The 12,682-nt window shown below is 42.3% G+C and overlaps 1 protein-coding gene across 4 annotated transcripts in view; it reads right to left on the reverse strand.

The window, feature by feature from the left end:
* LOC144822040 (scavenger receptor cysteine-rich domain-containing group B protein-like) overlaps window positions 1-12,682 on the reverse strand; it is a 346,782-nt gene that overhangs the window by 189,696 nt on the left and 144,404 nt on the right. The window contains exon 5 of one of the 4 annotated variants that reach the window (XM_078679107.1): window positions 7,728-8,335. The exons of the other annotated variants lie outside the window; for them this stretch is intronic. Coding sequence (XP_078535233.1) covers window positions 7,839-8,335 — 497 coding nt within the window. The 3' untranslated portion in view covers window positions 7,728-7,838. Of the gene's footprint in view, window positions 1-7,727; window positions 8,336-12,682 lie in introns of those variants that run through there. 4 annotated transcript variants of the gene reach the window in all.

Consider the following 12,682-nt stretch of genomic DNA (forward strand, 5'->3'; position numbering starts at 1 on the left):
TCTAATGCTCATGCGCATTAGGATATGTGGGGGAGACATCTCGCCCGATTCAGGTCAGATTGATTGAACATCGTTCAGCTATTAGAACGAAGAAACTTCTATCACCAATGGTAAAGCTCTTTCTAGAGAAGCAACACAAACCTGACGATTTTCAGTGGAGGATCCTGGAAAAGATCAGAATCCCAGATCACAAAGGAGGCTCCACGATTCGCAAAAAACTGAAGGTATTCTGGATTTTTTCTTTGGATACCCACCGAAAAGGCCTGAATAGTGACACCCCTTGGGTGGAGGCAATAATATGATTCACGATCTTGCACATGTTTATTGGATTCATTTATGGCATCTTATCTTCGTATATTTATGCCATATTTTGCAGTAGAAATAATTATTTGATATCGTTTTTTTGTTCATACCATGTCGCATGATGCTGGGCCTGGGTTCCATCGTAATTATAGTGGGTCTTAGTTCCAATGATTATGCAATATTGGTTGTGAGTAAATACGATGTCCATGCTGTTTACCCATGGCACTTCATGGATTGCTTAGCACAGACTCAAGCGTGTGTATATACATGCTGTGTTAGTTGAGCATCTATATTCTTATGCATATGCCAATGCTCTATGCTATTGCTCTTTTTTAGAATGATCTAATTCCCCCATCTTGGGGGCGGACGAATATTAGTTATTGTCCGAATCTACCCTCATAGAATTAGAAAAAATATCACTATACTGACCATGATACATGTGGCCGGTATTATATATTTTTTTAATTGTGTCTTGTTTATCGCTATCCCTTTTGTGCAAAAAAATGAGCCATTCAACATATTTTGGCATGCATTTGTTTGCCTATTAGATGGGGTCAATAGGCTCCATTGCTACGAGACATATCGCCATTTACCAAACGTCATCAGGTTTCTGGCCAATAGATAGAGACAGAGGACTATATCTAGCCACTCCTAGTTGGGATTGGTTCTTTCGACCCATTCCGTATATGACGTCAGACGCCAAAGTCCATGCAACAGAACGGAGCTAGTGTGCCTTCGTGAACCCGGTTTCAGGTATATATTCGTTTACCGCGTTCCTCCGTTATGTATCCTTATTTATTGTGTATTCTAAGCACATGTTACCCTTGCTCTACTAAATTAGTTTGTCCTGTGGTCTTTCTTTCTCTTTCCTGATGATAGTCCTACACGATCAGTAATATCCATGCTATCATCGGGTAGGCGCCACGAATCCTTGTTTTCGGCTGTTATCTTCGAAGACCGTAATACAGACAAACACAGGCTCCGATTCTTCTATCAGTCCACCAGGATTTCTGTGAGCTTCAGGTTATTTTATCCGACCAATTACTCTAGGTAAATACTAGCACGATACCAGTACTATAATATTTTCTTTCAATTTTAAAGGAATATACGGCAAACATTGCCAGATAGTCAGTTGACTAATTTTATGAAATTTGTATACTGCCCAACTCTTTTATCGGGTCTCAGCGATCTCTATGAGTTTTCTGCATGAGGTCTGATTCTCACTTTTCTGTTCGATCTATGTATAGTCTATTACATTTGGCTCTCGTAGAATGCCAGATATATGTTGTACAATTATGGCCGTGTTGCTATATACACGTTTTTTCTTATATCAACATTTTAAAGTTTTAGCTACTAGATTATCAGAACTAGCGGACGAGAGATTTATAGTTTGATTATTATTATTATTTTTTTTGTTTTTATCATGAATATAAGAACTAGCGCACAACAGATTTATATTTTGATTATCGCTTTCTTTAGGTTTTTATCACAAAAAAGGAGGTCACCTATCACGCCATTATCTAATTATTGGGCCCGGCGATCCCAACATCATCATAAGGGATTAGCCTTATAGGACTATTTTGTAAGTAAGCCGCATTATACAATATAGTAGATAGAAGCAGTAGTGCTGTTCCACATCCTGTTTTAGAGTACTGTCCTATATCCTTATTTTTCAGAACGTTATCAGTCTCTGAGATACACTGCATCATCATCTATGCCTTGCGTGTAAAAAAAGAAATAATTTTAAGGTAAGTTTGCATTAGACATTTGGTAATGCCCAGCAGGTTGTGTGCTTCTTTATTTTAGAAGCACACTACGAGTGTTGCAAATAAGTTCTCATATACATCTATTAACAGATGGGTTTTACTCATTGTTATTGTGGATACAGCTAGAGGTACTTTGAGAATGTGGCCTTTTTCCTTGGTTATATTATGCGTATTTTTGCATTTGTAAATTTTCAAATAATGTCTGTGTACTTTTTTAGTATAATTCTTATGCCCATGTATTTTTTTAGTTTAATTTGTCATAATTTAATTATAAATAGTAATAAGAATAGTATATGTTTTACAAATGCTGTATATTGTATATTTTATGTTATTTTGTATTAATGTATTGGGTTCTAATCTATTTGCAAATTGTATTATAGGTCGCTTGTGGTAATTTCCTGAAGAAGGCGTTTTCTACGCCGAAACGCGCGTCGATAATTACTACTGTGTTTCTTAATTCTATGAATGATTTTAATGAGATTTTCATGTTTTTATTTAATATGTACTGAACAAGAGAAATAATTGCTATGCTCTCTTGTCACTTTTGAGTATTTTGATTAAATGCAATTGTGTTATTGATTAAATGAATTTTCTCCCTATATACATAGTCCATGGTTTCTGTTAAGTCGTTGATGCTGAGCTGTTTTATTTCTGTAATTGCCTAGGAAAGATTTTTTCATATATATATATATTCCCTGTCCTAGGAATTGAACTACCCAGAACTCAGGGGGCCTTTGATAATCACTAGGGCTTTTAATTCTACCAGTTGTGCTAAGCAATCTTCTAGAGACTTGCGTCTGCATATTGCTAGGACAGAACTTACCATCCTGCATACATCCCTTTACAATTGCACAAGCTGTGCTGTATTGTTGTTTACTTCCTATGGCAGAATGAGCAAAACCGGCAGTGTAAATAATGTATTTATATTGAACTAGAGGCATTATTTCATTCAGGAGAGGATATCCTTCTTCATACTGCAAAAATGCTTATGCCTTTAATGTAGAATCAAATTTGTAGTCCACATCCATTGCAGTAATGGAGTTAGCCCATTGTATCCACTGTGGATGCAGTGTTTTTGCATTTGGAACACCAGCTTTTGTAACAACCTCTAAGGTTGGTACTGGAGTCACAACAATGAACTGTTTCCCATGCTCCAGTGCTCTTTTTCTGTACTGCTGTCAGAAATTTTTCAGTGGATGCAATACGCATTTTTGCATTTGTGTACAAATGTGATATGAATGCTACTGGTACTGTTTCACCTTCATTGAAGGTTAGTTAAGTCCACCCTGATTGACCCGCGATTACACTGATCACCAAGTTTCTGGTGTTTACATATGTGTGTAAGTATTTGAAAGCTATCATGTCATCTTGTATGGAATGTAGGATTTTTGTGTGTTCAATTTTGAACGGAATATCAGTTATAAAAAATCATAGAAAAGTTGTACTTTTTTTGCGTAATCTAAAATGTATGTTTTGCCAAAATTTAGGAATCCTAAAATGGATTGTAAGTTTTTCGGAGTTTGGAGTTTAGAGCAGTGCACATTTTCCCAAATATTAGTTACTAGGCTTTTTCCTTCGCTTGAGAGCTCATATCCTAAAAATAGGAGATTGAGGTGGGCAATTTTTGATTTTCTAAAGTTAAATTTGTAGCCTTCAGAGGAAACCCCAATATTATGTTGTTCACCCTGGTCAAATGATCCATAGTTCATCATCTGTCAGATAAACATCATCCTCATAGGACAATGCCCCTCATCAAAATTTTGGAGCAACTCTGTTACTCTTGCTGAGAATAGCCTGGGGCTATTCTTATCCCCTAGGGGCAATCTACAGAATCAATGTTCAGAGCATAGGGCTAAGAATGCTGTCAAATGTCTGCTTTCAGGCGCTGTTTTGTGGCAGAAAATTCCATTTGAGATATCTAGTGTTGTTTTATATTTCTTCTGCACTATGTTTTTCATTAATACGGCACTGTGTGCATTCTTTCCTGCAAATGTCTTTGTGCAAGTGTTTAAATGTCTGTAGTCTAAAACTAGACTGTATGATATGTCGGGTTTCATTACGGGAAACAAAGGATTATTCATTAAAGAGGTGCAATTCTCTATTTTACCCTGGTATTCAAATTGATATAAGATCTCCCTAACTTGTTTTTTTGCATCATGTTTTATTAGGTACTGTCTCTGTTGATGAGACCCACCCTGTGATTGTGATGCTTACTTTGTTGTTGTTTATTATGCCATTTCTTTTTGGAAGAATCAAGTGCTTGCTTGGCGTTAACCTTTTCAGGACTACCCATCACTTGTGTTTTTTTAGGTCTATCTCCCAAATGATCTCCACCCAATTCAGCAAATGTATCTTCAATAATTTTAGGTAATTCTCGCTCCTGTTGTGCAGGAGTGCATTCTCTCAGGCATTGGAATAAAGCCACCACTGCTGCCTCCCCTTTTATTTTCATTCACATAGTTGTAGATACCTGGAAATAATTGCCTGTTAATTTCATCTCTAAATGTTCTGCTACATACTCATTCTGTATTTGTCTTAATATGTCTGGTATCACTGCCATTGAATTAGTGCCATGAGTCCTGATATAGATGGCAGCGAAAACTGTACTCAAGTGGTACAATGCTATATCGGGGAGCTATCCACTTTGACAAGCAAATTGTCAGTATTCTGTGTTTGTCTTGTGGGCCTGTGTGTGGAAACAATGGGCCCGATTCACAGAAGTAATCTGAGACAAAATCCTAAATTTACCACTTTTGGTATTCACAGAAGGCATTGGGAAGTAGTAAAGTTAGGATTTTGTCTTAAATCTGTCCTAAGTCTGTCTTAAGTCTGACTTTAGTCTGTCCTAAGTTTGTCTTCAGACTGTGTTAAGTCAAACTTAAGAAAAAATGATAAATGTACTACTACTAAATGCCTTCTGTGAATACCAAAAGTAGTAAGATTAGGATTTTGTCTCAGATTAGTTCTGTGAATTCCCCCCCCCCTGTCTCTAACTGTGCTATTTTCTGTGCTATCCAGAATGGCCTTTGCTCCCTTGTAGTTGACTTGCTGGTGTAACCCTTGTAATAATAATATCCACATTTGTAAAGCATGAATAATCACACGTAAGGGTCTCCAGGCGAAGGGGGCCGTCAGGAAGATTAAGCAAGCTATTGCCCAGAGTCACATGGTGCTGGGCTAACCTGCCACCGGAGCCGGGGATCGACCGTGATCCCCAGATTCCAGCGTCAGTCGCCCTGGCCGCGGCGCCACACCTCTCCCCTAGGGTTGTCTGGAAATGTGTATAGCACCTTTCTGCTCTCCTTCTACTGTTGCATTTGCAGGTAATGCTGCTGCAGCGTTATGTTCACCAGACATTGTTGAAAGAGTTTTACAGAAAATTATATAAGGTTTCATGCACAATGTAGGAAAGTATAATCCTTCAAGCTTGAATACACCTACAGCCAATACATATGGTATTCCTACTCAGCTGTGGAGATTTTTCCCGTCCCACTCCAGATGTCTCTGGGTGAATGTGAGTAGAAGCACAACTGAAGTACTCAGATTTGACCGTTAAATTAGAACCAAACCATGGGTGCCATGTCGTGTAGTTCCTATAAATCTATATAGGATCTGCGCGTTTAGATAGCATAGACTATGGGATTGGTGTCCAGACTGATTCCAGACATCCACAAAGGATATGTTAGTCTGTAGACCAGCTAGCTCACAGTATCACTATTTGACCCTTTTACCAGGGAACAAGTACTTTCTGGCAAATATTGAACATGACATGACAACCCTGACCACTCCTTGATTGTGGAAACAGTACGGTACTTTTCGCTCAGTCACTTGTGCTCATTTTGTCTCAGAGAGTTATACATAATAAACGATGGGGATGTTGTCAATAAATATTTATTGAAACCGTGTCCATCTAGTATAAAATACTTGTGCTGCAACAATCATAAGATAGAAACAGATATATATGGGTATCAGCACCAACAGAGTAAATAGATGGTAGAATTCTATCATAGTGCTAAAATAGTAAATGTATATAGGCATCTAAATACATGAGAGTAGTAATGCATACTCTTACGATGCAAACCCCTAACTAGATGTACCTAAGTGTACCTAACATGTATGTTGGTGTATTGCCAAGAGTCCCCTTAGGAAAGAGCCAACCCCATTACCTGATGCGAGAGAATGAAGGACCCTGTCTTGGTCTTGAGATGGACACCCCGCGAGGGATGTCACACCACTGTGTGCTGGAGTATCTGCATGTAGGTCCCTCATCGTCTCATGTCAGTGTGTCAGCATGGAAGACTTTCTCATCTGGATTGCCCAGAAAAGATGTGGTGCTTATATACCTAGACATTCCATCAGGTTCTGGTGAGCTATTGTCACAAGATGTGTCATGGTACTGTGGGCAGTTGGCCAAGGTTGACGATAATGGTGACCCTTATACAGAGTTATTATGCAGAAGATGGTAATCCTGCTGTGATACTGAGAATCCTCCTGCATAATAAAGGAGGCTAGTTTTTGGGGAAAATCACTCAATATTTATGCAACACCTAACTAGGTAAAAGGTCAGCACTAGGACCGTTATGTAGAACAATGGTAGGATAAATGTAAGTAAAAGGTCATTCAACTACCTAGGCCTACAATGGGAACATTTGGGTTCATAACACAAGGTAATGCTGGTAGTTTGCCCTTATGAATAACATATAATGCTGTGGAAAGATTAGGCCTAGGCGGTAAATTTCGTTCCGATCGGTCATTTTTGCGATAGTTTGCGAAAGTGAATTTCGCAAATTCCGCCCACCCTTAGGAAAGATCTCAGGGTCATCCTTTGTAGAATATGAGGTTCAGGAGAATAGACATGGACTTTATTCATTGCTTTGCACACTTAATCATACCATCTCTCACTAGCAATGACGAATGCGATGCACAATGCGAAATGTGTACGGTACTCACATTGTCATTTTTATGAATTTGTCTAAAATTATTAATATTGTTCTATGATGAGATATGGCATACAGTTTGCAATGAATGTTATTTATTATTCAAGGCAGTGGGATGTGGCTGCTGGAAATAAATCCTTGGAACTGTATTCCAAGCAATAAATTTAAAAAAAAAATAATTAAATGGATGACATTAGGGAACCGAAGGTGTGTCCCTCTGACCTTTCCTTACTTCAGAATAAAATGTCTGTTCCCATAAATTGAAGTGTGTCTCTAGTCAATATCTCCCCTTGGCAAGGGTTTTAGCTTAAATTGGTGGAGCCGGTGCTGTCGCACCGGGGCCCAGAAGCCCTGATTATTGCTCTATTTCACAGTTCAAAGCGTGGTTACGGGCACCATTTCCTTTGTTGCTCCTGGGCCCAGGATACACTGGCTATGGGGTTTAGCTTTAATCGGTGCAGCTGGTGAAGTGTCACCAGGCCTAGAGGTCATGATTGTTGTATTTCACAGGTCAAACAGTGGTAGGGGCCCCATTTCCTTCCTTGCACCTGGGCCCAGGACACAATCTGTACGTCTCTGCTGCTGGTCATGAGTCTCAAGTTGTGACAACCTCTTACCTCTGGCTCCCTCTTTTATCTTTCTCTCTCAATGAGATGTTCTAGTTCAAATCAGATGACTCTGGCTTTTAGAAAGATGCACAGCCACATTTGTTTAACTTGCTTTTTTATTGAATAGAATTAATCGTTACTGCAGCTTTAAGTATTTTGATATTATTCAAAATATCATGAAAAGAGAACAGTTCATCAGACACCCATTTTTAACCTTAGTGCGATTACGGCAGATAAATGTTTCTTCCGTGCCCAAGGCAGATGTATGGATATATTTTTTCATTAAAAGTGGCGGTGAAGGTGTACAGGTGCTGTTGTTCCTTGGCATTGTAGAAAGACACCAGCCCCTCCTCGAAGTCTACGAAAATCCCCACATCATAAGGCATGCCGTTAAACGCGTGCTCTCTGTCCATTTCATCGATAAAATAATACTTTGACCATTTTTGGGTGAGAACCCAGACGCCATTACTGGGGTTATAAAGGGACAGGAACTTTTCTTTTACTGATTCTGTGGCGACCCCCAGCCTCCATTGGTGAAGCAGCTTATACGATTCCTTGACGTTCACTGCCGGGTTTATGTACACCTGCCAGTACCACTTCCCGGAGATGATCCCCGTGGACCCCGGGAGACAGCGCATCTCACCGACGTTGCGGAGTTCCTTCCCGTCACTGCTGATGAAAAAGGACCCATCTGCAGCCTTTGGATCCACTGACTGGGGCACTGAGGACAGACAGAGAACATCATTATTTATACTCACCAAACTTGTCAACACTTTCCAATAATGCGCAGAATTTGCTGGCAGACAAAAATATATAAAAAACGAAGGTTCCTATTTATGAAGGCCTTACATTGTCGTTGCATCACTTTTTGTGACACTGCTGAGGCTTAAATATTTGCCATGCTGTGCCATATTTATTCTAGGGGTGGGTGGACATCTCCGTTCCGCCCATGGAATGTGCGGAGATTTGCCCCTTCCGCCTTTCGCAATGAAGGTGGAGAAACGAGGCAAATCTCCGGACACTCAGGGACGTAACGGAAGTTGGCTGCCCGCCTCCCGCCCGCCTCCCGCCCACAGTATTAAATGAGATTAAAAAGCCTAAAATAAGATTTTTTTAAAACTTAAATTATCGCGGGGTCATCCTTGTCCAGCTAGCCTGCTTCTTGGAACTGCACATGCGCGGGAGCCTGGTGAGGGCGGGCGTCGCGTAACAGAAATATGCGGAGAGGCATGGAGATTGGTTCAATCTCCGTGCCTCTCTGCGTAAGTCCCTTATGCGACTTCCGCCCACCCCTAATATTTACAAAGTGACGCATCTAAGCAAATGTGTACCTTTGCAAACCCCTGTGCACATTATACCTGTGACAGGTATAATGTATGCAGGGTGGGAGTTCCGACGCTGGACAGCAACGTACAAGTGACACAGTGAAATCCAGGAGGTCTCACTGCGACAATTCTAGGGTGTCACTACTTGAAATCCTTATGCCTGTAAATCCTTGCGACATAGAGCACCATACAGTAAATACAGCACCTCCATAGTGTCGCAAGGAGGGCCCGCCGTAAAGTGTTGCATCGCTTTTTTTACTGAGCGATGTGACACTTTTCATATATGAGACCCCGAGGGGCTGATTTACAAGCCCCTTGCAGCACAGGCGCATCACTTTTATTATATGAATGTTGGGGTTCAAGGGGGCCTGGTTCCTTCTGTCTAGTTCCCCGTTAGCGGTTTTTCTTAAAAGTGCCAAGTGCATATGCGAATTTATGGACGCTCCCTAGAGCTCGCTTTAAAAGGGGGCTGCCAACAGGAAACAGGTGCTTGGTTTCATTATTGGTCCCTTGCCGTGTGTTTCCTGTTCCTGTGGTTCTACCTTGTTTCCCTTCCTTCGAGCTCCGTTCCAGCGGTCTTCTCTAGTGCTGGATTTTGATCCCTTTTTTTCCCCTGCTCCCTTGTTTTCCTATTCCCTTTAGCTAGCCGTTGGGGGCGTGTTGTCTCAGCGTGACAATGAATCTGGGTTGATGCATCCAATTGCGTACTTTTCAAAGAAACTACTACCTGCTGAGCAGAATTATACGATTGCCGAAAGGGAACTATTGGCCATAAAGCTGTCTTTTGAGGAATGGCGCCATTACCTTTGGGGGGCTCGTCACCCCATTACCATCTATACGGATCACAAGAACTTGAAGTTTTTCCGGTCCGCTAGGGCTTTAACTCCCAGACAGATGAGATGGGTGCTATTCTTCAATGAATATGATTTTACCATCACGTATAGGCCAGCTGCTCAACAGGGGAAATCTGACGCATTATCTCGGATTTATGCGGATCCGTCACAAGGAAACAAGACGGAGGAGTCCTGTTTTATGATTCCTGATGATAAGATAGTTGGTTGTGCTTCCATGGACGATTTCATGGTTAAAGTGCAGGATGAAATGAAGCAGTTAGATCTGGCTCCGTGGCTGTCGGAACCTGGAATCACGTTAAAGGATGGGTTATTGTATCAAGCAAAGAAGTTGTTTGTGCCCCCCTTGTTGCGTACACTGGTTCTTACATATTGTCATTCATCGTCCTTGGTTGGGCATCCGGGGGTTAATAAGACCAAAGAGCTGTGTATGCGTTGGGTTTGGTGGAAGTCTCTGGCCCATGATGTACAGGTATTTGTGACCTCATGCCCGGTGTGTGCTGTTAGTAAGTCCTCGCACATGTCTCCGTCTGGGTTGTTGCACCCATTGCCAGTGCCTCCTTCCCCCTGGCATACGGTCAGTATGGACTTTGTGACCGATTTGCCGCTTGATTCAGGGTTTACGGCCATTTTAGTTGTTGTGGATTTATTCACAAAAATGGCTCACTTCATTCCCTTGCCAGGGTTACCTACATCTAGAGAATTGGCTGATGTGTTTATGGCCCAAGTGATCCGACTGCATGGGGTTCCTACTGCCATCGTTTCAGATAGAGGGGCACAGTTTGTTTCACATTTTTGGACTGCCCTGTGTCGATCATTAAAGATGGAAGTACGTTTGTCAACAGCTTACCATCCACAAAGCGACGGGCAAACAGAACGTACCAATCAAACCATGGAGCAGTATTTGCGCTGTTTGCTAACGTCACTGACGGGCAGTTGGGTACAAGCCCTTCTTGTGGCTGAGTTTGCATATAATAACAGCATGCACTCAGCTTTAGGCATGTCACCGTTTTATTGTTCAATGGGGTTCCATCCCAAGACCATTCCTATTCAGCCATCTGAGAGGGTACCAGCAGTGGATTCCCTGAGTAGGGGTTTGATTGAAATCTGGAAGAAAGCCCAACAGCATTTATTTGAGTCCAAGAAAGCCATGAAAGTACAGGCAGATAGGCATAGACGGCCAGCTCCTCTGTATGCAGTTTGGGATAGGGTTTGGCTATCAACGAAGAATCTGAAGTTGCCAGGACCAAGAAAATTACAGCCTCGGTTTGTAGGTCCCTTTCCTGTCCAGAAGGTGGTGAATCCAGTTGCGATCAGGTTGGCTTTACCGGCTGAGTATGGTATTCATCCTGTATTTCACACCTCTTTGTTGAAGCCATACGTCACCACTTCTCAAGAGTTGCCACCTCCTCCTCCCGTTTTAATAGATGATAACGTGGAGTATGAGGTTAAAACTGTTATGAATTCCAAGCGGATGAAGGGACGGCTGTATTACCTAATTGACTGGAAGGGTTATCCCCCAGAGGACCGTTCTTGGGTTCCGGCAAGTAGGGTTCATGCTGCCCGGTTAGTTCGTCTGTTTCATCGCCTGCACTCTGGGAAGTCAAGGCCTGTAGGGAGGCTTTCGGGAGGGGGTACTGTTGGGGTTCAAGGGGGCCTGGTTCCTTCTGTCTAGTTCCCCGTTAGCGGTTTTTCTTAAAAGTGCCAAGTGCATATGCGAATTTATGGACGCTCCCTAGAGCTCGCTTTAAAAGGGGGCTGCCAACAGGAAACAGGTGCATGGTTTCTTTATTGGTCCCTTGCCGTGTGTTTCCTGTTCCTGTGGTTCTACCTTGTTTCCCTTCCTTCGAGCTCTGTTCCAGCGGTCTTTTCTAGTGCTGGGTTTTGATCCCCTTTTTTCCCCTGCTCCCTTGTTTTCCTATTCCCTTGGGCATTTCAGAACCCTTTATTGGGGACCTGTTTTTGATCTTCGGTGACGTTCTGGGATTCGCGGCTGCGTTTCCTTTGAGTTTTAACGTCCCGTTGTTATCCCTTTTTTGTATCCAAACCATCTTGTTATACGCTGTGTTTGGGTGGTTTCACAAAGGAGCTGAATAACGGCCGTTTTTGTGCTACCTTCGTGTTCTTTTTTAGATTCCAGGGGTTTTTTGGGTGTCTTTCGTATTCCCTTTGATACCATTTTTCCCCTGTCCTTTTTTTGTCCTAAGAATTGTGAATTCCACCCCCTTTGTCATTCTCGGTGTTACCCGAGGGGGCGTGGTTGGTCTGGGGTCACGCAAGAAACAACCAATACGATTGCAGTGGAAGAATTCCTGTTTCGTATCAAGCCACTCCCGTTTGTTATCTGGGGTAAGCAGGGAGGTCGGTGGTTCGTGTGTGTACTTGGCACTGGTAATAGTAGTAGGGGTGTGTTTAATCTTGTCTCCTACTTTATTTTAGCGTTCTCGTCTGTGTCAAGCTGTCAGCTGCCTAGAAGCCAGAGGAGACGAGTTGTGTTCCCCAAGACCTTGGGTTCCCTTGTTTTGTTACCCACCTTCTCCCGGTGTTGTGTTCTCCACCATCCGTTTTGATTGCGGGTGTTGGGGGTCACGGTGAGGGTAGAGGATTGGGACGTTCTTCACTCCTGCGGTGTTGGGCCGGTCGGAAACGGAACAATGAAAAAGTGATGCTCCGGCAGGCGCAAGGGGATTGTGAATAAGCCTTTAAAAGTGCCTCATAATGACGTGTCCCTCACTGGACAGTGCCACATTAACTGATGTCATCACCATCTGTGTGAGAGATGGACATACCTCTTCAGATGAGCGTAGAGCACTGGTGCAGCATGTGCAGTGGCCCGGGTCTGACCAGCGTTGCAGCACCTGTACTAGTACAGTATGAGAAATAGGGTATCTA

The sequence above is a fragment of the Lissotriton helveticus genome, chromosome 3_1 (genome assembly GCF_964261635.1).
Source record: "Lissotriton helveticus chromosome 3_1, aLisHel1.1, whole genome shotgun sequence".
In the NCBI taxonomy this organism is placed as follows: Eukaryota; Metazoa; Chordata; class Amphibia; order Caudata; family Salamandridae; genus Lissotriton; species Lissotriton helveticus.